At 42.4% G+C, this 27,682-nt stretch overlaps 1 protein-coding gene and 1 long non-coding RNA gene across 8 annotated transcripts in view; one reads left to right on the top strand and one right to left on the bottom strand.

Moving 5' to 3' along the window:
• The window catches only part of Prepl (prolyl endopeptidase like), a 42,245-nt gene that overhangs the window by 13,941 nt on the left and 622 nt on the right, over positions 1–27,682 (top strand). For 5 of the 7 annotated variants that reach the window (XM_023711211.1, XM_004627666.2, XM_023711206.1 and 2 more), the window contains 11 exons: positions 2,120–2,242; positions 3,545–3,611; positions 4,211–4,417; positions 6,042–6,177; positions 10,959–11,175; positions 11,749–11,934; positions 18,118–18,315; positions 21,168–21,343; positions 22,505–22,721; positions 26,520–26,669; positions 27,035–27,158. In XM_023711211.1, coding sequence (XP_023566979.1) covers positions 2,168–2,242; positions 3,545–3,611; positions 4,211–4,417; positions 6,042–6,177; positions 10,959–11,175; positions 11,749–11,934; positions 18,118–18,315; positions 21,168–21,343; positions 22,505–22,721; positions 26,520–26,669; positions 27,035–27,158 — 1,753 coding nt within the window. In that variant the 5' untranslated portion in view covers positions 2,120–2,167. The remainder of the gene's footprint in view (positions 1–2,119; positions 2,243–3,544; positions 3,612–4,210; positions 4,418–6,041; positions 6,178–10,958; positions 11,176–11,748; positions 11,935–18,117; positions 18,316–21,167; positions 21,344–22,504; positions 22,722–26,519; positions 26,670–27,034; positions 27,159–27,682) is intronic. The other 2 variants (XM_023711207.1, XM_023711208.1) reach the window with 2 other exon arrangements.
• On the bottom strand, positions 10,907–27,587 carry LOC111815712. Its single transcript, XR_002820361.1, has 3 exons — positions 27,549–27,587; positions 27,402–27,469; positions 10,907–10,917 (listed from the first exon to the last, which is right to left on the bottom strand). It is a non-coding gene; the product is annotated as an uncharacterized LOC111815712 (long non-coding RNA).

The following is a 27,682-nucleotide window of genomic DNA, read 5'->3' as shown; positions in this document are numbered from 1 at the left end:
CAGTGGGGCGGACCTCAGCTCACCTGGACCGTGCCAGCAGCTGCAGGGGAGTGGAGAGGGCACCTTTCCTAGCTGTCCAGGTACCTGGGTGATGACCGAACAGTCAAGCCCACATCTGGAAATGAAAGAACATGTGCTGTAGCTGTTACAGTTTCAAGATTGAGTCCTAGTAATCTTGGGATTCATAATGTTTCTTTTGCCTGATAATCAGAATTATTGCTGTACATATTTTGCCTCTAAAGATCAGTCATAAGTATTATAGAAAAAATTTTTAATGAAAATTATAATCCCTGGTACCACAAAAAAAAAAAAAAGAAAAGAAAACTAAATATACAAGCCTGTACTATCTGAACTTCAACTGATGACTTTAAAAATTAACTGAGTGGGGCAGGTATAGCGCTGTGCTACGTCTGTAATCCCAGCACTCTGGAAGAACAGCCTGAGCAATTTAGCAAGACTTTCTCTCAAAATAAATAGAAGGGCTGGGGATGTATCTGAGTTCAATCCCTAGGTCTGAGGGAAGAAAAAGATTTTGAACTGCGCGATTAGAAGTAAGGGCTTAATGATTGAGAGCACTGAACCGTTACTGATGACTTGAATCTAATCCAGATCATGAAAGGGTTCCAAACACAATAAAAGGAGACGCTGTTAAAATGATTGTTTTCCACGTCGTCCACTTGGATGACTTTGCTGCTGTTCATGTGTTAGATTGTAACTCTTTGTAGCAAACCGTGTTCTCTGCAGTGTGCCTTGTCAGGACACACTGTGCCGCAGACACTCAGCAGCTGTGCGAGTTCCTCACTGGTGGTCGGTGGTCGGTGGTCGGTGGTCAGTGGTGGTCGGTGGTCAGTGGTCGTGCTGTCTGGCACAAATCACTGTACAGTTGCCATCTTTGGCAGGAAGCTAAAGTCAGAAGACTTGGCTAGAATTGTTTTGCTTGATGAGGTGAACCAGTGGAATACTGAATTAATGGACACGCTTTTATTATGTAGGTTTTCCTTATACAAATTTCAGTGCTTTCTGGAGAAATCAACTGAAACGTTTAGCTAATTAGATACTCGCTGTATGAGACAGTGTGCTGATTTAGTTTTCTTCTGTATCTTTATCCGTCTTCATTAATTTTCCTTTTTTTATAAGTAAATTTCCTTCAAAAGGAAGATTTGTTTTACAAGGTATAATTTCACGGTTTAATCTGCTAAACAAAGCAGTTTTGTTTTGGTGGTTATTCCCACAAGTGAAGAAAATTATGGTTGATAAAGTAGTATAAACTCTTTTATTGTAACTTTAGTTATGAATAAAATAGTAATCAACATCTATTTGCAAAAATAATGTCTTCTTCCTTTGCCATTACCCTCCTTTCAGAAGCTGTTTCAGTACTTGTAAAATTAAGTGGGCTTTTTTTAACCTCGTAGTCCTATTAATATTTAAAAGTCCACAGGATTTCCTTTCCTCCTTTAAAAGTGTAAACTCTCATGCTCTTTTTTGGACTTTCTCCAGAGCATCTTAGAGCTTTTGTATCTTAAGAACTTAGCCATTTGAAATAATAGTACAATCATCAAATGTCTATCCTATTTTCCTTTCTTACACTTTTTAATGAAATAGAGGTCATTTTATTGATGTTTAGGAAAGAATGGTTAAGCCCAGCATGGTGGCACATGCCTGTTGTTTACTGTGTCAGAGGGCAAGACAGGAAGATTTGAGTTCAAGTCATTCTTGACAACGAAATCAGACACCAACTCAAACAAAAGAAAAGACAGTGCTTAAGGCTTGTGAACATGGCTGAGTATAGCTTAGCAGCATGACACCTGCCTGGTAAGTGTGAGGTCCTGAGTTCAATTCCCAGTTCAAAAAGAATGACTTGGGGCCAGGGAGGTGGCTCAGTAGAATAAGTGCTTGCCTGGCAAGCACAAGGGCCTGAGTTCAATCCCTGGTTCCACAAAAAAAAAAAAAAAGGAATGGTTAAAAAAGAATTACTTGAGAAACGTTATTTCATAAGCATAGACCTAACATTGTAATACTTGTATGAAAAGGAAAAATTCTCTATTAAAAAGCAACATTTTTGCCCTATTTGAATTTTTTTTTTTGAAATTTTTTATTATACCAACAAAACTTTTTCTAGGATCTTCTGCCTATTAAACAAGAAAACGAAAAATCCCTTTCAGAAGACATGGATGCCTTTGAAAAAGTGAGAACAAAATTAGAAACACAACCACAAGAAGAGTATGAAATCATCAATGCAGAGGTAGGATATATCATTCCATTGCTTGTTTGGTTTTTTTAAAAGCAAAATCTCATTAGCAATAAGATATAAATGACATACATTACAATTTATAGAAAAGCTCATGTCAAATTTCTACATTTGACCTTTAAAATATGCTAAAAACTTTTTAAAAAAATAAATGCAACATGATCCTTAAAATAAATTTCAAAGTGTGATTAATTGGTTCTGATTTTAAGGAACATCCATTTGTTTAACATTTTTAAAGATTTCAAGGAGAGGTTCAAATGAAACCAATCCCTGGTACTACCTTTACCATTTAAATAGTGTGTGATACCACGTTAGTATAATATATTGAAGTTAAATATATTTAATCATTTTATAGTTACCAGTCTTAAATATTGAACTGAAATAGATGGAACAAACAAGTTGAAAATTTTTCAGTTTGATTGGGAAACAGAATCACAGATTGATTATATATGAAATCATGAGAGCCGAGCATGGTGGATCACACCTGTAAAACCAGCACTCGGGAGGCTGAGGCAGGAGGATAGCCATTGAGGCCAGCCTGGGCTACTAGTTCAAAGGCAGCCTGAACTACAAGGCAAGACCTTGCCTTAGAAAGTAAATAAATAAATAAATAAATGGAAAAGGTGAAAAAAACAATTCGTGTGTTAGGATGAAAATAGCAGTAGGGATTCTAGACTCAAAGTATGCCAGTGTCTAATAATAGCTGTGATATCAGCCATCTAAAATCAGTCACGCTTAGTGTTGAGCTGGTAGACAAGAACACTCCTACACTGGTGCTGTTTATTTTCTGTCTCACAGTGCCTTTGTCACCCCACAAAGGTAATGCATTTTTGTAAAATCAAGTCAAGATTGCTCAGATACTAATGACAACATATTTTTAAAGAATCTCAGCTTTTGACTGGTTTTTGAAGCTAACCTAACCCACAGTTCTCTCACCTGCCACACTTTGGATTTGTAAGACGTAGAGGCCACTTAAATTTTATTAATTGAGTCCCACTCTACAGATGTCACATGTGCTCAAAGGACACCTAAAATGATGTATACTATCCTGAGAACCCAGGCACATTGTGTTACACCTCTCGCCTTTATGCAAAACCCTCTTGGTGCTTCTGAACATAGATGAATCCTCCCTTAGCAACTGCATTATAAGATTGGGCCACCTTATTTTTCTGTGTTTATTCAGATACCTCTACAGATCAGCTTTTTATAAGATCTTATTTCATTTTGAATAGTCAGATGATTGGGTAGTTAGTTAAATTATCATTAAATAGAGCATTTGTTCCTTCTGATTATTAGGTTAAACATGGCGGTTTTGTTTATTATCAAGAAGGATGCTGCTTGGTTCGTTCCAAAGATGAAGAAGGTACAACAAATTCTTTCATATAACATACTCTGATTTCTCAGATTATACGATTTTAAAGGAAATTTGTCATTGATTTCTTAAAGGTATAAAGAAAATTATTTTAAAAACTTCTGAAATTCTTTTAAAAAGACTAATTTTTAACATCTAAGCTTACTCAAGATAAAGCCAACAGCTACACTCAAAAGCTGTGGTAGAATAGAAGTTGGTTCCACCGTTTTCTGTGCACATGTTCTGCCCAGGGACTGTCCTAGCCACATCCCATGTATCACTCAGTGCTGTTCGTACTCTTGCTGTCCAAGTTCCTTGTGGTCTGGGCTAGACTCTTAACAGTATGGAATGAATGTCTCATGGGTTGAGGCATAGAATAATAATAAACAGCACAGGATATTATTAAATAACTGATAGCAGTTCGTGTGCAAGTCAGGCTACCATCATTGGATAGCCACTTTCCAGGTGGCCTCTCATAGAAGGGGAATGCTAATCTAAAGTTCTGAAGGACAGTTTTAAATTCTTTTAAAGTACATCTTGTGAAAATAAATAAATAAATAAATAATAAAGTACATCTTGTGGAGTTATCTCTTCCCCATTTTTTTATACAGCAGACAATGATAATTATGAAGTTTTATTCAACTTAGAAGAACTTAAATTAGACCAGCCATTCATTGATTGTATCAGAGTTGCTCCAGATGAGAAGTACGTGGCCGCCAAGATAAGAACTGATGATTCTGAAGCATCGACCTGCATAGTGATAAAGCTGAGTGACCAGCCTGTCATGGAAGCTTCTTTCCCAAATGTGTCCAGCTTTGGTAAGCCACCAACCTGAGTGCTCTTTCTTGCTGAGAAGGCAGCAGCAGAAGTGTCCACGCTTTGAAGCACTGGGGGTGGGGGGTTGTCTGTTTTGTTTGTTTGTGAGTGAAGGCTTAAGGCGAGTGCAGACTCCGTGTCATCCCAGGTGCCTCTTGCTCAGAAAGAGCTTCCTTCTACGTAACTGAGTGACTTCAAAATAATGCTCCTGCTTTTTTTTTCAGTACTGAGAATTAAACTCAGGACCCTGCACTGACCAGGCAGGTGCTTATTCTACAGAGCTATCTCCCTGGCTTTTAAAAAAGTTAATAGGGGGCTGGGGAGATGGCTCAGTGGAATAAGCGCTTCCCTGGCAAGCTCAAGGGCCTGAGTTCAATCCCCAGTTCCGCCAAAAAAATAAATAAATAAATAAATAAAAAATAAATTAAAAAAAAATTAAAAAGTTAATAGTTAATAGTATCTTCGTTGTACAGTGTATTTTTGCTGTATTAGTAATTCTTTACCAATTTATTATATGCAATAAATCTTTACTCATACGTTGCATCCTAATTTTCATCAGCTTTGGGCTTGGATATGCATAATTTTCATTTCTTGGTATCTTGTAAAGTTGTTATAACAGATTTCTCCAAGTCCCTACTAAGGAAGTTTGGAGTGTGTTAATAACTTACTCTTCAATGGAAGCTACAACATTTTAAAGAGCAGAGCCAACTTTAAATTTTGTCAATGAGTTGTATATATACTCATACTTGTTCTGCCCTTTCATTTTCTCCGTGTTTTGTTTTGTTTTGTTTTTGGCAGAACCAGGGATTGAACTCAGACCCTTGTGCTTGCCAGGGAAGCACTTATTTCACTGAGCCATCCCCAGCCCCACTGAGCCATCTCCCCAGCCCCACCATTGTTTAATTTAATGTCTTTGCAATCAATTGACATTATACCCTATCTGATGGATTCTTTTTTTTTTTTTTTTTTTTTGGTGGAACAGGGGATTGAACTCAGGCCCTTGCACTTGCCAGGCGAGCACTTATTCTACTGCCCTCTGATGGAGTCTAAGAAACATATTTTATACATTTTTAACCTCTAAAATCAAAATGCAAATTATACATTGTTGCCTTAACAACCATGGTCAGCCTGGCGGTCATGATGTAATTATATGCAGACTTCCTTTGACAGGTCCTGGTGAAATCAAGAACCACCATTAAAATGTACTTGGTAGCTTAAGATATCCTATGACTTGAAAGCAGATAGAAAAAAGAAAAAAAAAAAAAAGCAGATAGAAAAGTTTGAGATCAGTGAGAAAATGATGTGGTACTGCCGTAGGCTGTTGTTACAAGTTGTCATTTTAAATATAACTTCTTTCGGAAGCAAAGGTGACTTTCCCGACTTCCTTCCAAAATATTGTATATTTAGCTCTTATTTAGAAAGTAGCCTGAGATGAACTTGTTGAAAGTGTGGAACGCATGTGGCAGTGCATTCCTGCCTGGAAAGCTCCAACTTCTGAATAGCACAGATTGGCATATTACAGTTCCAGAGGCACAGGTGCATTCTGGCACTCAGAATTAGAATGCCCTGTCCCTTCCTTAAGGGGGTGTGTGGCTGTACTTAATTCTTTTAATTACTTTCCTTCAGAATGGGTGAAGGATGAAGAAGATGAAGACGTCTTGTTCTACACCTTCCAGAGAAACCTTCGCTGCCATGATGTGTATCGAGCCACTTTTGGGGAAAACAGACGGAATGAGCGCTTTTACACAGAAAAAGACCCAAGGTACTAAGATGATTCCGGCAGGCCGTATTCTCTAGAATAGTTCTCCAATTATGATAAGGGCTGACCTTGCCTGTCGTGAAGTTTTGGTTGTGTTTGGAACCAAGTACATGAAGGCTAAGGTGATCTTATATTAGTTGCTTATGTTTCAAATTTGAGTCCCATTGTACTGAAACCCACATATATCACTAGCCTGCAAACGCGAAGTTACCAGCACTCTCTGGACTCTGACGCATGGGAGGAGGTGTCAATTAAATGTGACATAGGGTTGCCACACAGCAGTTTCAAGGCTTGTATAAATCAGAACCAGAATTCCATGGAATCAGTTGCACAGAACTCGCTACCAGTTTAATGCAGATGACATAATTACTGAATTACTTTGCTTTCAGCCATGGCCTCCACTGGTCTTTAAACTTTTCCCCAGTACTTCCCCCAGTACTATGGAAAATCTTTTCCTAAAATTACTACTTACTGATTGCTTATAATCCCCAGGACTATGCTCATATTAACACTTACTGAGGGAGCTGGGAACATAGCTCAGTGATTGAAGCACCTGCCTGGTATGCACAAGGACCCAGGTTCAATTCCTCAGTACTGCATGCATGCCGGCCCTGAAACTCTGGGTGTACCTTGCCAGCCACTGAAACCAGGCACATGCCTATAATCCCAGTGCTGGGAAGTTGAGAAAGGAGAATCACTATAAGTCTTGGCTGTGTAGCAAGACCCTGTACCAGGGCTGGTGAGATGGCCCAGTGGTCTAAAACACCTACTTAGAACAAACTAAGCTAAGCAAAGCACAGGGACCACAGTTCAATCCCCCAGCACCACATGCCAGCCAGCCCCGCCCCCTGGTGGGCTGAACTGGCCACACACAAAATAAATAAATTTTTTTTTAAAAAAAGACCCTGTATCAAATAAAGAAAAGATTTCATTTTTAATTTTAAATTTAAAAAAAAAAGCAAAACAGTACACTTAATGAGGTTTGGGAAGAAATGATAATAACTTTATGGACCTTTTTTTTTTTTTTTTTTGACTGGTTCTGGATGCCCTCAGGGCAGGTCTGGCAAGGCTTGAGGATCTGGGGATCGAACCACAGCATCCTGAGTCTGACTGCTTTGTTTAAGCAGGCACTTAAACACCTGAGCTAATGGGCAGGCCCCCAATAACAACTTTTAATACCAAAATCCCTTGACTCTTACCCAAATATATTTTTCAGAAAAACATTTTGTCAATCCCTGGTACAAAAAAACAAACATTTTTCCTTATTGTCAAGGTCTTAATCACTCATACATTATTTAGCAGTACAGTTTGGACAGTGTCGAATACAATTTGTAGGGGAAAAAAGGAATTTAACTCCAAATCTCTGACAGTGATGTTGATAGCCCAAACAAGAACACTAACACTACATATTGTACAAGAGTTTAGAAAGTCCTTAAAATCTTGTACAATCCTGTTTTTGTTTTTGTTTTATTTTGTGTTTAGTGGTATTGGGGATCGAACTCAGGACCTTGAGCTTGCCAGCCAGGCACTTATGCTGCTGAGCTATCTCCCTGGCCCTACAGTCCTATTTTTAATACGAAATGGAGATTTGGGGGAAATTACATTATGAGAGTATTCCAAACCACAGAACTAATTCATTGCCATACTGACCATAATTCCACTTTATCTGCCCCTCTGAGCCCCTTTTGGCTTCCTGATTTTGAAAAAGTCACTGTTAGAGGCCAGAAAAAGTCTTACCTGGCCAGGTTCAAAATCACGTTTGTTTCTAGTACTTTAGTAGATGTGGTTGTTCAAAAATATTTTTTTTTATTTCGATAGTAAATTGTCTCGAAATTCAAATTCAGGAATAATGCCAGCTATTATTTCTTAGAGATGGGCAGGTATAGTTTGAATATTATTGTTTCCATTTTCAGTTATTTCCAGGGTCATATACTGTAATTCACATATTCTGAGAAAACCAATATGTACATTTCTAAAAGGGAAAATCCAGACATAATTAAGAGATAAGATTTTTAATCACTGAAGAATAACCATTCCCCACTCACCTAAAAAATTTCTGATCCAGTACTCATCACTGTACAGTTGCAGAAGTGGTCAGATCCTCAGAAAGGGCTGAATTAGGAAGGTGAGGGAAGTCAGCTGTGCCCTCAGCCCCAGCTAGACCCCAGGGAAGCAGGCTTCATGGAACCTGGGAGTTACTAAGTTGCACCCACACTGACATCTTACTGCAAAAAGAATTTCCAAGGGCTGGCCAAATAGCTCAGCAGATTAAAGCGCCTGCGAGCAGGTAGGTGCAGGGGCTGGGGGTTCCATCCCTGGGCCTTCCATGCCGGCCCTGCCCCCATGGCACGCTGAGACTGCAACTGAGACTGGGCGTGGTGGCGCGCACCTATAATTCCAGCTCTTGGGAGGCTGTAAACAGGAGGATCACTATGAGTCTGATCTAGTAGTGAGACCCTGAACATCCTGTAGACCCTTCCCTAAAAATACAAAAATAAAATAAATAAAAATTTTTAAAAAAGAATTTCTGAGGTATATCTGTAACATTTTTTAAAATTAGTATTTTAGAATGCCAAGTCCAGACAGTTTAAAGATTTCTCAGAATTATACAGCTGATCATTAGCAAAACATACATCTTTTAGCTCTTCATCCATGACTCTTCTCTTAGGGTAGAGCCTGAATTTTCAGGTAAGAACTACCTGGAAAGACCTTGTCTACTCTGAGCAGCAAGGAGTTCTAGTCTTTCTTGCTCAGACTGGTTGTATGGTTGGTCTTAGAGCATTTCTTGTTCTGTTTCTGTATATGATGATACTTTACTTAGGGTGTTTCAAGATTGGATAGTAGCACTCATACCAGTGATTTGTTCATACAGCGATCCGTTCACACAGGTGTCTTGTGGGATATAGTTCTTGGCTTTAAGACTCATATTTTTTAGTATATTTCTCTTTAAAAATATTTAGGCAAATTAAAAGCCCATGCAGATCATTTTTAATTCACCACTTACATAAACAAGTAACACGGGCTGGGGAGATGGCTCAGTGGAGTAAGCGCTTCCCTGGCAAGTGCAAGGGCGTGAGTTCAATCCCTGGTTCCACCAAAAAAAAAAAAAAAAAAAACAAGTACCACTGCTAAGTAGGAAATTGAAGTGTGCCACCCATGCCAGCGTGGTACCTAGAATCAGTGCAACCAAGAAAAAAACATTTAATTATTAAAAGATAAATTGTTAATTATAGCATGGTTCATTCATGTGAATTAGTGATGACAACCTGCAACCACTAGACTGTCTTTACCTTTGCCTTTTCCTTGATAAGCACGGTGTCAGGCCCGTAATACTGCCGTCTTTAGCCAGTGCTTTTTCACTTAAGTGAGTGATGCCCTTAAGTCAGTTTTCCCTTCAAGTCAAAACTCCTAATCCACGAAAACATATTAGCACCTTATAACCACTGCATTCTTTTTTCTTTCTTTTTTTTTTTTTTGTGGCAAGCTCAGCTCGCCCTGGGGCAGGGCTGGCACAGCATATGGTGCCAGGGATCAAAGCGTGGTCCCTACCTATGCTTGCCTAAGCAGGTGTTTTGGACCACTGAGCTGTCTTGCCGGCCCAACCATTGCATGCTTAGCAATGTATAGAATTTAAAGTACATATTGCTACAAAATTATAAATGAAAGCTAACTAAGTGAAAAAAAAAATTGAACATATGGGTTCAACATATGTTGACTTTGTATCACGAAAAAGGGATGCATCTTGTAAAAAAAAGATTAAAAGGAAATATACTCAAGATACTAATAAATGGGTTTTCCTACTTCTCTAATCTTTTATAATAACTGCCATTTTTTTAATCATTGGAAAAGTAATTTTAATTTAAAAAATAAATATGAAGCCAGGCATGGTGGCACAGACCCATAATCTCAGCATTCTGGGAGGCAGAGGCAGGAGGATCACAAGTTCAAGCTCAGCCTGGGCAACTTATCACTGTAGGGATAGTATGTCTCAAAACAAAAAATTTAAAAATGTTGAGGATGTGGCTTAGTGCAAAGGCCAGGTTCAGTCTTCAGAAGCAGAAAAAAATATCACTAGAGATAAATGAGAAAAGGGTTAGCGCTCTACTTTTTATGTTCCTTGTTTCTAAGAAATACTTTGTTCTAGAACCACCTATGTTCTTTCTTCCACATAACTGCATATCTCCCCAATAACTTATCAGATTGCTTGGCTTTATCACAGAACAAACAGAAAATGTAAAATTGTTGAAAAGAAAGAGCAAAGAGGGGTTGGGGTCTTACCCTACAGTCAGGTGTTAAAGCATAGTATGCTACAAATTATAGGCTAATGCAAACTGGACCGACAGATAGCTAGAACTAGACATGTAATTCTGCAGCAAACCTTCTGACGTATGAAAACAGTAAGAAAAGAGACCTCACAAGCTAATGAGGAGTGAGATGGAACAATCCACACGTAATGGGCGACGAAGGAAGCTCGGCAGGGTGTTAGCAGCACACGTCAGCAGCGAAGACTGGTGTTCGCTTTACAGTTCTTTCAGTTTCTTTGTCTGAAAAATATTTGAGATACAACTTTAGAAAACATAATTTCAAATGCCTCTGGATAGAGAATGAAAAAGATAATAGCCATTTTAAAATGTGGAAACAGTGTTTACTACGGCATTTTTTTTCATTTTCTAACTGCTTTATAAATTAATGTGTATTTCACTTCTGAAATACTGTGATTAATGAGGCACACATTTAACATTTCTTGAACCCTCATGTCTGTCTGTCTGTCTGTCTCTCTCTAGCTATTTTGTTTTCCTTTACCTTACAAAAGACAGTCGTTTCCTCACCATAAATATTATGAACAAGATCACCTCTGAGGTGTGGCTGATAGATGGCCAGAGCCCTTGGGACCCCCCCGTCCTTATTCAGAAGCGAATCTACGGGGTCCTCTACTACATTGAACACAGAGATGACGAGCTGTACATCCTGACTAACGTTGGCGAGCCGACGGAGTTCAAGGTAACTGTAAATCCTGCTTGTTGCTGTTATACTCTTAAATGTCATACTTCCCTCAGTAAAATCTCTTGCTCCCCTGAGGAAACAGGTCGTAGGCTCTGTTGAAGTGTAGAAATGGGTGCCGCATTCCTGTATGTCCCAGTCCATTTCTCTTTCCTTAGCACTAATGCTGCTGTAGGCTTCACATGTGCCCTAAGAGCTGGTAAGTGACACGTACTCTATCCCATTTGTATTATCAAAACCAATCTTAGTGGCTTCAGAGGCCAAACTTATAAACACAATTTTGTGAGTTAATAGCTTAGATTGATTTCCACTGGATCACAAGGGTCTTAGTCTGCCGGCTGTCGGTGCCCTTCCTCAGATGTCCCGTCTTGGGCTGTCCACCAACCAGTGGGAACATTCTCAAGCCGCCTCTGGCCTAGTCCTCATGGCAATGGTCACAGTCCCTCCTGGGGTCAGGGCGAGTTCCTTCTCATCTTCACTAACAGTGACAGCACCTGTGCGCTGGTTTCTGAGGTTCATGTCTGGCTGCTGCCCTCGTGTCCTGTCCCTCAGCTCTCCCTTCGTTCCACACAGCTAATGAGAACAGCAGCTGATACCCCTGCTATTATGAACTGGGATTTGTTTTTCACAATGAAGAGAAACACCAAAGTTGTGGACTTGGACATGTTCAAGGATCACTGTGTTCTGTTCCTGAAGCACAGCAACCTACTTTATGTTAACGTGATTGGTCTGGCGGATGACTCAGTGCGATCACTGAAGGTATGTGGGGTTTTCAAAAGACAGTAAAGTATATACATAGTTTAGCTTAACATAAAACCACATTCTGAATAACATTGTGGACTTAAAAATACTTTAAATGGAATTTAGCATGCTAGCTCTTGAGCAGATTTCAGAGATTTATTTCAGAATTGCTTGGTGGGCTCAGCAAGCACTCTGACTTAGGGCATCACCTTGAAGCATGGATTTCAGGAACAGGAGCCTGTACAGTTCTCTGTGTCTGGGCCTCTCCATACAAGATGTCTTCCCAATGTTAGGTCAGACCAGCTTGGCCTCTAATGCCTGACCACTGACCGCTGGCCCTGCCCGGCTCCTCAGATAGTCCCATCTGCTGTTTTCTGCCCCAACATGCCTGTGTTCACACCATCTTCTCTTTGTTCCTACCCAAGACAGGTGGACTTTGGTTCCTTTGCACATGCGGTGACAGTGGTCTATCTTCACAGTAAAAGGTCACAGTGGCATGTCTGCCTCACAGGCTACTCGATACTGCTGATGTTGCCAAGTGAGGTTCACACGTGCACCTGGTGAAGTTGGGGAATGGCAACCTCATTGCCCAGCTTTAAAGCAGCACTAAAGAGTGAAGGAAGGTGGCAGGCACAGAAGAAAGGAGGAGGGTGCCCTCATTTTTCTTGGTAGGGGAAGTTCTGAGCTAGCTGACTAGCAAGCCAACATGGACCACTTCTGTGTCCTTAACTCCAGGATTGTCAGAAGCCCTGATAAACTGCATTTGTGATCAGTTTAGTGTCTGTTCAAAAAGTGACATCAGAAACGGAAATATCCTGTGGGCTATAGAGAAGTGGAAGCAATTTCAGGAAAGCTTTTGTAGAGTAAGTTGAATTATAAATAAAGAAGATAGGTCAAGTTTTAGAGGTGCAGATTATTATATTCTTGGCGGGAAGATCAGTAATTGAAGCAATAAGCTAGAGATGTTCAAAAACTATTTGGAAAACTAAAAATAATTCTGTTTCACTGAAGCACTTCTGGGGTATGAAACTATGACAGTGCTTTTGGTATTGCAGTAAGGAATTTATGCATAAATTATGAAGAGGGAACATCTGAAGTTTGGAGTAGAGGAAAAGTTTGCAGGCCGAAGCTGTATTCTGAGGTTATCAGGCATATACAAGTAGACTGAGGCAAAAAGAGGTAAGAGGCAGGGCGGTAGGTTTTGAGATTGTCACACTGGTATGTGAGAAATACAACCCCAGCCTGCTAGGTGTGAGATGTGGCAAGTTTGTGTTCCTTGGAATCAAAGAGTGAATTCCAAGGAAGAGAGGTTAAGAGTAGGAAAGGTTTATTAAAAGATAGCTTGAGGGGTCCCAAAAGTAGGTTGCCACTGAGGCCTTTTATCGGGGCAGTTTATGCAGCAAAGTCAAACTATAATCAGCCTGCAAGTACTCTGTACTGCTTCGCTAATAGTGATCCAGTAGGGAAGTGAATCACGTAGCAGGAATACATGGAGAGGCCAGCAATATAGCTCAGTGGCACAGCACCTGCCTGGCAAACGTAAGGTCCTGAGTTCAATTCCAGGTAACCCCTGACGCTGACACCCACCCCCACCCCACCCCCACCCCCAGCACTAGAAAGTACATGGAAAGAACGAGGGCATTTGGGGAAGGGCTGGGGCCAGATGCTTTGGTCACCCAGTGTGTAACTGACACCCATCTGGATTTCCTGGCCCAGGCGGTGCTAATTACAGTACAACCTCAAGTTGCTGCGCACCCCTGAGGCAGGCAGAGGCCAGCCGGCTGCATCTTGATCTTGAGGCCTGGCCTCTTCAGATGCACCTCCAGCCACCTCCAGTGTTATTTATCCGCTAACTTCCTTGAGAGCCCAGTCCCTCTCAGAATATGTATTTTTTCTGTGTCATTTATTTGCCTATAATAATACTAATGCAAATAAAAATGAAGGAGGTCCTAAAACAACTGAAATTCTCCAGCTGCTCCCCAAAGTAAAATTATGGGTTGTGATATCCAGATGCTTAGACCTCTGTAGTGCTATCCTAAGGTGACTTCCGGAATTTTCTTATTGTCTTTAGCTCCTGGGTTGCCAATCTACCCCCAAAATCAGATATCTTCATCATTGTCTGTATAAATTGAGGAAAAAATATATAATTTTTAATGATACATTTATTACAGTAAAATTCTGTCAAGAAAATTAGGACATGTGTAAATATCATATTGTCTCCATAGTATAAGAACTTAAAAGAGGAATTACATGTGGAAAGTTACAACACAAATAAAAGGAAAGCAGGAACTTGAGGATTAGACAATGAGGTGTGGGCAAGGAGAAAAGCTGAGAAACATGACGGGCAAAGCCATGCATTTGTACGCACAAGATGGCTGGGCAGTGATCCTGGGGGACATCAGCAGGTTTTTGAGAATAACGGTTGGCTGGTGAGTTCTAACCCTGACTAACTCTGTATGCTGGTGCCTGTGAGCCAGGCGGCTGCACCAAGGATGGCCATGTGTAATAGAGGGGTCACGCTTGGAGTGCCTGCCATCCTGGTCTTCTCAATATGTACTTCTTGTCATGACATACCATTTATTGCTATAATGTCTCTCAAGTGAAGGGTGTTTGTTTGTTTGTTTGTTTGTTTGTTTTTAAAGAGTGATACATGGAAAAAAAAAAGTCACAAGAATAAGAAAAAAAATGTCACAGGTCTGTCCTGTTACAATTCTGTGTATGGTTAGATTTCTAAATTTCTTTGTAAAATTATGTAAATGCTTATTTCTACCTTTACAAAATTATTTTTCCTACGTATTCTGTAAGGTCTTGAAGTTCAACATACCAATATTTGATGGAAAATACCTGTTTCATGATATACCGAAGATGTTTGATATTTAAACAGATAGGGTAAGCCGAACTGCATATATTGCAGGTTAATAATAAGCTTCTCTTCTGGAGGGTTAACAACCTAAGTTAGCAGTTCAAAATTGGAGAAAAGGAAGGGCTGCAAGGTCAGCCAACATTTTGACCCTAGCCTTTCAAGGTCAGTGAAGACTCGGCACATAGGAGAACCTCTACTGTAACAACATGTAACTCAGTTGTGCTCCAAATTTTCTGATCAAGAAGATCATGGAGCCACAGAGGAATGTGATCGATGATGTATAGTGTGCCTAGGGAGTCACATGGAGAGAAAAAACATTCTCTCAGGCTTTGACAGAGAGCAAACTGGTCAAGCAATGGCTGTGACCCATCCTCAAGGCTGACACTGACAAAGGATCTACAAAGTGCAGTACAGGGCAACGGGATAAATCCTGAGGGTACTTGACTGACCTTATCAGATACAAAAGTTACATTTCTTGCTGTATAGGTCTTGCTTTATCTTGGTCTTAACCACCCAGAAGAAAAGTATAAAAACAAGGTATATAAAGTAAAGCCATATTAATACGATGAGCTGTGAAAGGCTCAAGTCAACTTTTTTTTTTTTTTAAACATTTATTTATTTATTTATTTATTGTGTGTGTGTGTGTGTGTGTGTGTGTGTGGCCACACTCAGCCCACCAGGGGGCGGGGCTGGCTGGCATGTGGTGCTGGGGGATTGAACCGCGGTCCCTGTGCTTTCCCAAGCTCGTTCGAAGTAGGTGCTTTAGACCACTGAGCCATCTCGCCAGCCCCTCAAGTCAACTTCTGAGGATAACCCAATAATATTATAGACTGCTAGACAGTTTTGGATTGTTTAGCTGAATTCAAACACCTTAGTATTTAGATGCCAGTAGAATATTCACCTCTGACAGGACTAAACAAAAAAAAAGGGAATACAAAGGAAAGATCATTTTGTATTTATATATACAAAATAGTTAGGATAGATACACAGCTACTTTCGCTTAATTCAATGAGAAGCAAGAGGTGTACTAATAGTGTTTGGGCAGGATATCCTGTCTGCTTCTTGTACTATGGATAACCACTAAGAAGATAACAGTGTATAATGTATTGATTATCGAAACTGTCCTGTTCAGCTTTGAAACTGTCTTGTTCATATTTCTCAATGAAATTAAAAAAAAAAAAAAATTTAAAAAAAGAAAAGAAAATTAGGACCGTCATGTAGATTTTACCTCTAATGTCTGGCTTCCATGTAAATATGGCCCTTTATATTTTTATTAAATATTTCTGGGTGGGTTTTTTGAGGTTTTACGTTTATTAAAGGTAGGAAGAAAAACATGCTTTGCAGGGGGTATGAGGTATAAAGTATACATATGTATTTATGCCTACACCCTCTACACGTTCTCATACTGTTATCCAGCATTGTTAGGGCAGCATCAAATGGGGTCAGATGCTTCGGTACACACTAGGCTCCACTTAAAGGGAATTTTGTTAATTAGACCCATTTTATGAAAATGTACTGCTCTGATTAATAACCACAGACAGTGCTCTATTCAAAGGAATAAAATCCTTAACCATACGGCGAGTAGGTTATAAAGTAATTCTGTGTATAACATCTCTGCCTCCTTGGCTCGTGGAAATGTAAACCTCTTGCTGTTCTTGCTTCCTGTCATCAGTCATCATTGGTATTTTCTGGTAGCATTTTTCCCCACCAAAAATGTGCAGTGTGATGGCACTTATTGTAGGCAAATTGATTTTTTGTTTATTCTGTGTTTCACATCTGTTTTATTTGGAAGAGGCATCTGTATGCACAGGCTTGGTTTCTTTTAGCATATCCCATCTTAATCATTCTTTCAGAAAAGTGACAGCAGTTGGCTGGTACGATGTGAGTGCCCAGCCGGTTCCTCCAGTATCTGAGAACCGCCTGCCTCACAGCCAGCGTGTTTTCGAGTGCTGACCATGGGAGCATACTCCGTGCACGCTGTGGGCCTAGCTCAGCAGGACAGTGGTGCACGATGTCCTTGAGATATAGTTAGTACATACACTGTATCAGCTAGGCAAGCTAAAAAGTTCCACAGTCTTACAATATTTTTGTTGTGAATAAAACTTCAATCTTGGAGCTGCTCATTCTAGGAAGACACCTGAAAGGTGTTTTGACTTCCTGGAGCCAGATAGCCTAAAGCCTAGAGAACTGACTACATGGGTCATCCGGAAACTGCCCTTCAGTTGCACCCAAAGACAGAAAGCCTTTGTGCTTGCTTCTTGGGCTAAGGAGCCTTGTGCTTTCTTTCTGGCCCCTGGTTACCAGGTTTAAAATAACCCTCTGTCTGAGCACAATTAGGCAGGAACTCAGACGTTGCACGTGGGTCTCGTTATTAGTATTTGGCAAAAATAGATGCTTCGGTTTAATTAGGAGACATTTGTCTGCTGACATGAGCTCCAGGGCTGCCACGCACACGGGTGCCACAGTGTGTATGCGTACATGCATCCCCCAGCTCCTTTTGCAGTGCTGTTGCTGTGCAGAGACCTCTGGTTCTCCAAGGAATTTGCCCTTTCCGCAATTACGCAGAAAAAGAAAGGCAGTTTTCTTTTAATGTTCTGATTCTTGGTACCTCTTGTAACACTCTGTCAACCTGCTTAGCAGAGTTCTGTAAAAGGTATAAGCATGATGTTAGTGGAAGGCTTGAAGCTGGAGCCCGCTGCTCCGAGAGAATGAATTTTGATTCCTTTCCTTTTTTCTTAAAGTTATGAATCTTGGGCATAATAGCTGTAAGTCTCGCGGAGTAGATGTGCCTGGCAAGGTTTTGTTCTGCACAATGGTTTGCCTGGAAGCTAAAGTTAGAAACAAATTGTGAACACTTTAGCGCTGCTGAGCCGAGGGTAGCCAGGAGTAATGACTGTCATCACTGGGCTGTCCCGACAGCAGGCAAAAGGCTGGGGGGAAAATTATTCAGAATACACACATGGGGGCATTTTGTGTTCTGTGAGAACAGAGATCGTGCAGCCATGGCTGAGTTTTGGAGTTACTATTTCATTTCCTCTTATTCTTAACTGTTGTTATTTTATTACCCAAATTTATACCCCACCTAAGCTTCTGTTAAAGGAGATCACATGTAACTAGAATCCTGATAAGCCTTTTTCCTATAAAGATACTTTATTGGTCATTAATGTAGTTGTGTTTATTTCTTACTTGAAAGACACTTTCGTCATGAAGTAATCCTCAGATGCTCTTGGTAGAAAATAAACCAGCTGTCCATATCATCTTGTTTTGAGCAACTTAATTAATGATACTTAAGTTGTTTGTGTAGATCCGGCATGCAAATAACTATTCTCTGTCTTTAGCTCCCTCCTTGGGCCTGTGGATTCATAATGGATACGAACTCTGACCCGAAGAACTGCCCCTTTCAACTTTGCTCTCCAATACGACCCCCAAAATATTACACTTACAAGTTTGCAGAAGGCAAGCTGTTTGAGGAGACCGGACATGAAGACCCCATCACAAAGACCAGTCGGGTCTTACGTCTGGAAGCCAAAAGCAAAGTAAGTCTCTGGCACGTCTGCTTCCCACCCTGTCTACTGAAAGCCTGCTGTGCCAGAGATGGCTCAGGTGCTGCGACTACATGCGAGCCACCTCCCAACATCGAACCCTTCTATCATGGTCTTAGAGCCACATGACTTCGGAGAGTGCATGGGGTCTTTTGTTTAGCATTATAACTCAGGTATTTAACTTGGATTAGAAAATTTATAGGTTACATGTCAATTCCTTTATTTTACATGTTGTTTATGTTTGAATTTTTTTTTGAAAACTGTAAATAGTCAACATTAGGTGGCTGTGGCAGCCGTTGAAAAGGGATGGCAAGCAGCCGACCAGAGTGAACTAGACTAGTACAGGCCCTGCCTCACAGAGCTTCCACTTAGCAAGGAAGATGCCAGAAGTCGGAGAAGTAATTACTAATGCACTGACTGCTGCAACAGAAAACAAGCTGATGACAGAGGGGACACGGCAGAGGGACGTGACATTGCCTAGAGCGACCAGGGAAGCCTCTGAGGAGCTGCAGTCTTGGGTGCTGGACAAGGCCTGGGACCCCATTTGTGCAGAGGCCCTGAATTTGTGTAGCAGTGATACAGTAGAAAATATGGAGGCAGCCAGCAAAACCCAAGTGTAGAAAAGAGAGAAAGATGGGTGGGGAGAACAGAGAGGTCCGAAATAGAGCAGGAAGTTACAGGCACCCAGATTCCCGGTTTCCTAAATAGACAGAACTTACGCGTGTGTACTTCTCAGGAACAAACTCATACATAAACTATATAGCCTTGATTGAAGGACTTTTTAGACCTTAGCGTATCATGTATCTATTAATTTCACATACTCTAGCAAAGAATATCACGTTATTTTTCCTTATGAATTTTTTTATGTTATATTGATTTTCTTTTAACATCTTTAAGCAAATATTTTTTCTATTTCAAAAGCAGTACACACTTTTGCAAGCTAAACCTTATAAAATACAGAATGTGTAAAGTTTTTATATTTCTAAAAAGGGTCTCATTATGCAGTTTGGGCTGGCCTTGTGCTCATTTTTGTAGCCCCCAGACTGGTCTTGAACTCACAGCAATCCTCCCGTCTCAGCCTCAAGTGCTGGGATTACAGGCATGCACCACCATGCCTGGTTCCACAGAATGTGTAAAGTTTGAATTACTGCTTTTCATTCCTACTAGCTATATCTGTTAGAGAAAAAAAAAAAAAAAAAAAAGTGTTAATCATTTGTTCTTAGCACCTAGCAGATTTTGTTGCTGTCAAAATGTTTTAGGGGCTGGGGAGATGGCTCAGTGGAATAGCGCTTCCCTGGCAAGCGCAAGGGCCTGAGTTCAATCCCCAGTTCCGGGGGAAAAAAAAAAATGTATACTTTGGGGTTTAATCTCACAAACATAAGATTATGCCAAAATGTTGTGATTATTGTACCACAAACAGAGAAAACACAGACTTTCTAAGAGTGAGCCGAGGGCGCTGCGCACCGGGTGGAAGCTGCGCGTCGGGTGGAAGCAGCACCGAGTGGAAGCCACTATTCTCTCCTCAGGCTCTCAGTGCTGCTGACAGAGCCCGGGCCCCACACAGCAGGGCCTAGCATGGCCTCTGCTCTTTCTCTTCATCCAGTGGTTTTTCAGATTATATAATTTGAGGTCAGAGAGAAACGAGATGACAGGACCATGATTGTCTTACCAAAATGAGTTTATATCATGCTGTATAAAAATAAATCTTACTGAGAAGTGAAGTATGATGAAGAGTAAAAGGAAGATTACCTCTCACTTGATAACACTCTGGGGTATCATTTTATTACCCCAAAATGAAGTTTTGAAAATGAAAAAATTGTGATGGTTACTTTAGTTTTATATGTAAACTAGCATTGTGTTTTGTTTTGTTTACTTAAGCAAAGTGAGAACCAACTTCATTCCAGGTGTGGTGGTGCATGCCTATAATTTCGACTCTTGGATGGCCGAGGCAGGAGCATTGCTGTGAGTCTGAGGCCATCATGGGCTACACAGTGAGACCCTGTCTCAAAACAAACAAAAAGAGCCAACTTTACCGTTTTTTGTGAAAGGGAATCAATAGTAGTTCTCCCACCTGCATTTTTTTCTGCTAGAGGGTGCTGTGTTGCGTTTGAGCGACAGAGGCAAACACTGAGACGTAAAGGCAGTTTAAGAGTTAAGATTCTGAAATGCATTTGAACTACTTTAAACTTTCTGAAATACAGGCTTTGGAAAAGAATGTGACTGGTTCTTAGTAGCATCAGTAAGAGATTTCAGGCCGTAATGGCTGAGAAGCGTGACTTTAGAAGACTTCTTACACGCACAGATGAGAAGTGTCAGTATCTCACCCTAGACGTAGGAGGAAGTCTACAAGAGGAGGTGTGTTTCCAGCATTCAGAGCTATTTTGCCTTCATCTGAAAGCAAAATATAGAATAATCATACTGAGTAATGAATTTTTGTTCATTTGTTTTTGCTTGTGACATAGGGTCTCCCTGTGTCATTCAGGCTGGTCTTGAACTCACTGTGTAGCTCAGGCCGGCCTCAAACTCCGAGCGCTCCTGCCTCAGCCTTGCAGGTGTAGGGTTCCAGGTGAGTGGGGAAGTCTTTAAATCACCTTGCTCTTACGAAAGCCATGTTTGATAAAACATCAAGCCAGCTTGCTGCTGTTCCCTGCTTGATCCTGTGCGTCAGTAAGCAAGCTGAACCCCAGCCCAGTGGGGGGCATTTGGAGACCATCACTCCGCCATCTTAAGTGAAGTGCACACATGTAACACAAGTAGGACGTGGGGAACATGCACTTCGGAGTGTTTTCAATTACACGTAGAAGTGTTTTAAAAGACTCTTCACATGCGTGCCAATTCATTTCCAGGATGGAAAATTAGTGCCAATGACTGTTTTTCACAAAACGGACTCCGAAGACTTACAGAAGAAACCTCTCTTGGTGCACGTGTACGGGGCCTATGGAATGGATCTGAAAATGAACTTCAGGCCTGAACGGCGGGTCCTGGTGGATGATGGATGGATACTAGCTTACTGCCACGTTCGGTGGGTCCGCGCCTCTGAGTTCTACAGCACTGTGACATGTATCAGATACCCAGAACAGCAGCATACCCTGCAGGGCAGAAGCCTGCTGCCGGATTTACGCGTTCCTAAATCTCTGCATGTGGAATTCAGTTCTCTAACAGATTCAAAGAGCAAAAGGACAGATTTTTAGGGGTTTTAAATGTGTTCATCTCTATACCTAGGGTACCATTTCCATTGAATTCTCTAGTTTAGCTTTTTCTTACACAGCCTCTTAAGCTGTACTCCTTTTTTGCCAGCGTAACTTCCATGCTATTTTAGTTATTTCAAGACACAAATACGATTGTGTCTTCTCCATAAAATTCTCCTCTACCTCCCATCTGTAGTGCAGAGTCCAACTTGCTTGGCCAGCGCTCCTCGTGGCCTGGCATTCCTCTGTGGTGGCACCTGTCATCATGCACACACTGTGTCTTACCTGTCCCATGCTGCTGTCCTTCTGGCCCATAGGAAGTGGGCATCCTGCCCTCACGGTTCAGCCTGCCTGCCATCTCCGCAAGCATCAGGGCCCCGACCCGTGTGCCCACCGTGGCCTTATCTCCACAAGCGCACGTCTCTGCTCTGCTCCTGTGATGCCTCCTTCGCACTTGCAGGAGAGCAGCAACCACAGCTGGCAGTGTTTCTTCCCTCACAAAACTGTGGTCTTCTCTGTGCCAATTGTTGGGTATGTTTAGGGTCTCCACTTAGTCCCTGATGAAATGGGCAGGCACGCACGACATACTTGCTGACTTAGTTTTTGATTGTCTATGTTGGGGGATGACAGACTTGTTTTGAAGAACTAGGTGGTAAAGATTTTCAGCTTCATGTGCCTATTCCTTCTTGTGGTTTCCCCCAGCCTTTAAAAATAGGAAAGCAGGCCGGGGAGATAGCTCAGAAGAATAAGCACCTGCCTGGCAAGTGCAAGGTCCTGAGTTCAATCCCCGGTACCATTAAAAAAAAAAAAAAAAAAAAAAAAAAAAAAAAAATATATATATATATATATATATATATATATATATATATGAATGAAAACAATTTTTGGCTTGAGGACCATACAAAAACAGGCCTGCAGGTAATTTGCTGATGTCTGCCTATACCTACATCGTCACTGGTTTTCACCCTCAAAAACTTTTTTGCCTTTACTTCCAGGGGAGGCGGCGAGTTAGGCCTCCAGTGGCATGCTGATGGGCGCCTGACTAAAAAGCTCAATGGCCTGGCTGACTTAGAGGCTTGCATTGAGGCGCTTCATGGCCAAGGCTTCTCTCAGCCGAGTCTAACAACCCTGAGTGCTTTCAGCGCTGGCGGGGTGCTTGCGGGCGCACTGTGCAACTCTAGTCCCGAGCTCCTGAGAGCTGTGACGTTAGAGGTGAGTGTGCGCCATCTCTCCTGTTTACAGAAGGGGGCAGGCATGAAGCCATGCGCTGCACTAAGATGAAGTTACACTTGTGCCGCAGCATAAGACTGTAAAAAGCTTTTCAATTTAAATGCAGAATTGTAGCTCCAGAACTCCTAAAACTTGTAATTTTACTATCTCTGGTTTGCTTATTCTTCTCTGACCGTATTCTTTACTGATTTTTAAGGGTTTCCACTGGGAGATTAGTGGCTCTTGCCACTGAGCATTCTCTGTTTGCCAGAACATTTAGAGTTGATGGGAAGGAGATGAAGCATACGGGCCTTGCGGTTCTGGAAGCTGGCAGAACGTCCGTGGCTCTGGCGTGCGCTGCATCCTCTGGCTCCTCCCCAGCTTGACGCTCCACTTGCTCACCCTGGACTTAGGGGATTTTTTTAGATACAACATTTGTAATTTTAATTGCCCTTTTCCTCTAGTCATCCAAAATTATAAAGCTACGTTAGAGCAGTTGGCTTCACCTCATGTTGCTCTCCTGCCTCCTGTGCAGATAGTCTAGAAAATAATGGTGGGGTGGGAGAGTAAATGGTTTGGTTTTGTTTCTTGAGGGAGAGGGGTACAAAAAGTGAGCTTATAGTAATTAAGTATTAAACAGCCGTAATCTGAAGATCTACTTTTAAACATGGAAAAGCTAACTTGTAAAGAAACCTGTCCCCAATGATAGTAGTTCAGATCTTTTTTGTGGTACCCGGGATTGAACTCGGGACCCTGCACTTGTCAGGCAAGCACTTATGCCGCTGAGCTATATCCCTAGCCCTCCCAGTGATAGTAACAGAATCATTCACAATATAAAGAAAATGGAGCACCAGCCTTGACTTTCATAATTAGAACGGAAGTTATCAGCAGTGCAGGCATCAGGACGTTTGGCCCGGGTGCTGTCTTAGAGCGGAGAACTGAAGTCAGCCTAAATAGCCAGCAGCAAGGCATTCACGCATGAGTCAAAGTGCTTCAGTATAAGCAGCAAGAACCCTGATTAATTTAAGGAAAAGCATCTTTTTATGGAAGGACATTAGGTAAAAATGGGTATCGTCAGATCCAGTCAGATCTGCTTTTTTTTTTTCTGTATTTGAGGGAAGGGTCTACAGGGTGTTCAGGGTCTCACTACTAGATCGCACTCGCAGTGATTCTCCTGTTTACAGCCTCCCAAGTGCTGGGATTACAGGTGTGTGCCACCCCACCCAGGCTCAGACTAGAGGCTACACCACCAGAAACAAAAACGGCCTGCGATGCTGCTGCGTCCTCTGCAGGGCACGCGTCGCCGCAGGCTCCCAGCACCACACCCCACTTTGTCATGCCACCACCTGCGTCAATTCTCCACACAGTTTCTCCACACAGAATCACCCATTTCCTCTCCCAGGTTTGGAGCCCGTGGGTCACTTGGCAGAGCTAAGTGGTGTAGCCACTCTTGGCTGCAGGGAAGCTGAGAAAGGCCTGGCATCCCACGTCCTGATGGCATGGTGGCTCAGGTGGGCCAAGTTGATTTTCTCAGCACAGGAGAGGCGCTCAGATGCTGGGCAGCCAAAGAAAATTAGATGCCGCTACAGGACTGGGTGACAGCAGCGAGACTTCTTTCACCTCGGATGTTTTTCCAGATTGCCTTCAGTGGAATTGACTTGGGGAGCGGGGGCTGGGATAGCATTTTCTTTTAATGTAAAACTAACAGGTGAAATGCAGCATAGAGATTAGAGGGACTTTTCACTTTTAAAATTTTAGTTGTTGTAGGGTTGCTTTTGATAGTATGAAATGAACCCAGGGCCTTTATAGTGAGCTGCGTTACCAGCCCTGTTAAAAAAGTGTTTTGTTTTGAGAGCCGGAGATGGTGGCACACACCTGTCATCCTAGCACTTAGGCTGAAGCAGGAGGACTGCAATGAGTTCAAGGCCATCCCGGGCTGCATAGTGGGTTCAAGGCCAGCCTGAACCCCACAACCAGACCTGTCTCAGAAAAGCAAAAGTACTTTATACATAGGTGCAGACGTTAGGGTCTCACTAACTTGCGCACACTGGGGCCCTCTGCGAAGGCCCTTGCCTCAGCCTCCCAGAGCTGTGTGCCGTGTGGCACCTGGCGGAAGGCTTTTGTGGTAAAACAACACAGCGTATTGCCTGGCTCAGCGGTGCCAGGCACACTCGTGCTGCTGCGCAGCCTCTGGGCCTCGGTTTTCGGCCTGCTGGAGTTCAGGGCTGCACACGTGGCAGAGCCCATTTCCAGGCTCCCTCCCCACCCCGGGTGCATCCCAGCACTCTTCATGTGTAGGAGGTTGCTGCTCTAGCTATGTACCCCCCCCCACCCCATGCAGTCATACAAAATGTATCCTTTTTCCTAGTATTGGGGATTGGCCCTAGGGCCTCACGTATGCTAACCGACCCTTCTACAGCCTGTTGCTGTGTTGTTGAGAAAGGGTCTTGCCAAGGTGCTCATGCTGGCCTGGAACTTGTGATCTCCTCCCTCACCTCTAGGTTAGCTGAGATCACAGGCCTGCTCCACGGTTCCCACTTTATCGCATTTTTTTAATCATTTATTTACTTACTTATTTTTGCAGGGTCTCACTGTGCAGCTCGGACTCGTAGTGATCCTCCTGTCTCAGCCTTCCCAGCGCTAGCTGGGATTACAGGCATGTGCCACGCCTGGTCTCAGTGGCCTGGATGGCACACCTGGGGTTTAAACCCAGGTCCTTGCGCTTGCCAGGCCAGCCACTTAAACTGCTGGACTGTCTCCCCAACCCTAAACAGAATTTTTTATTTGCAAATTTGTTTTTATGATGTTGGGATTGAACTCAGGGCCTTGTGCGTGTGAGGCAAGTGCTCTCCCACTGAGCTCTATCCCCAGTCCTCATTCCCAGGTTAGGATTTATCTTCTTTATTTTGTACTGGGGATCAAACTCAGGACCTTGTGCGTACCAGGCAGGTGCTTATGCTGCTGAGCTATCTCCCCAGCTGAGGATTTATCTTTCTGACACTGGCTCATTTCACTTAAGCTATATCCCGGGGTCCCCGTGTGTTGTAGCAGGCACCCTCTCCTTTTTCAAGCCGACTGATTTCCCTCCAAGCCCAGATCACATGTTGCCTGGTCACTCACTTGGATTGTTTCTACCTTTTGGCTCGTAGTGATGCTGCTGAGAATGAGGCTTTAGGACCCTACCTGCAGTGCCTCTGAGCGTGCACACCGTGCAGCTGTGGGCCTGTAAGGTAGTCCTAGGCCTACTCTGGTGAGGAGTCACCACCTCTGTCCCACAGCCCCTGCACCATTTTATGCTTCGGCAGTGTATTTTGGAGCCCAGTTTTTTTTTGTTTTTTTTTTTGTTTTGTTTTTTCTTTTGGCGGAACCAGGGATTGCCAGGGAAGCGCTTATTCCACTGAGCCATCTCCCTGGCCCCCCAGTTTCTTTTCAACACTTGATATTTTTTGGTTGTTTTTAAAATAGAGTAGCCATCCTAAGTGTGAAGTCATGATATTTATCTCTCTTGTATAAGAAGACATATTAGCAAAGGGAGCAAACTAATGACACGCTGTGAAATTAGAAGATGAGCCCCTTTTTGTTACAAAGGCCATTTAAGGAGCTGGATGTGTTAATAAGCTAGCTGCCCATCACTGGCCGTGGGGAAGACTTGGTTGCTAGTCCGGCTGCATCTGGCTCAAGGACTCCCCAGGGCTCCTTGGGCTGTATTTTCTCTCCTCACTGTGTGCATCTCTACTATTTTCCTGAAACCCATCTTATAGCTTCTTGGCTGAAATCCAGGTTTCTCTGGCTCTGTTTCAGGCACCTTTTGTGGACGTTCTCAATACCATGTTGGACAAGACTATGCCCCTGACAGTAGAAGAAATAGAGGAATGGGGGAATCCTTCATGTGATGAAAAAGAAAAGAACTACATAAAACGTTACTGTCCTTATCAAAATATTAAACCTCAGGTAATAAAGACAGTTCTAATATACCATCCTGCAGCGATAGAAGAGATATAGAAGGACGTAGCCCTGAGCTGAGGTGGGAGCTGGCAGGGCTTAGACAGGTCCCTGTCCGTGGCGCACACACGTCCTGCAGGGCAGTGGCATTCCTGCGCCTTCATTACCAGATTAAATGAACTCCAGTCTCTTTAATTTAGACAAGAAAAGGCTGTTCCAAGTAACAGTCTAATACTGTGATACTGAGGTTCATTCAGGAATATCCAGTGAGAAAACACTTCTAGCACTTGGGGAGAACCTGGAGGTAAGAAACTTTCCCCTAATGTCACAGACGAGACTGGAAGAAGTGAGCTCTGTGCATCCCTTTCTTGTAGCATTATCCTTCAATCCACATCACAGCTTATGAAAACGATGAGCGTGTTCCTCTGAAGGGAATTGTGAACTACACAGAGAAACTCAAGGAAGCTATCATGGAGTATTCCAAGAGCGCGGGGGAAGGTAGGCCAGCAGGATGCAGAGAGTGCGGCTGACAGCATCTGCATCCTGCTCAGAGGGGTGCGGTTCGTGCCCTGCCCGACTCACTGCCAATGATTCAAGGCCTGTACTTGTTTTCCTATGATGACTACCCAGCTACAGGCTGGATGTACGCCTGTAACTGTGTCACTCTTTCGAAGGACACAAAAAAGCAAACTTAAATGTCCACTATAACCCAGAGGTGTGCTCTCAAAACAACTGTTTAACACTGAGACATTATTTGTGGGAATCTCTGAAAGATTCTAGCTCTCTGATTTGGACCTTAAGTGCCCAGACTGTTGAACTCAGATCCTTGCATTTGCCAGTCAAGCGCTTATCCTACTGAGCCATCTCCCCAGCCCCTAGTGCCCAGACTACTTGTACTGACTTCATTTTCATTGGATCAGAACTCTTCCTTTTTGTTTTGAAACCACAAGCTATCCCTCCCCTCCCTTTGTGGTGATGGTGGTGATTTTGCCCCGGTTCATTCCCCACACTTTTGAGTGGAA

Source organism: Octodon degus, unplaced genomic scaffold (genome assembly GCF_000260255.1).
Source record: "Octodon degus isolate 3935 unplaced genomic scaffold, OctDeg1.0 scaffold00020, whole genome shotgun sequence".
In the NCBI taxonomy this organism is placed as follows: domain Eukaryota; kingdom Metazoa; phylum Chordata; class Mammalia; order Rodentia; family Octodontidae; genus Octodon; species Octodon degus.
The sequence above is the reverse complement of the archived record's forward strand: the minus strand, read 5'-3'. Positions and strand labels throughout refer to the sequence as shown.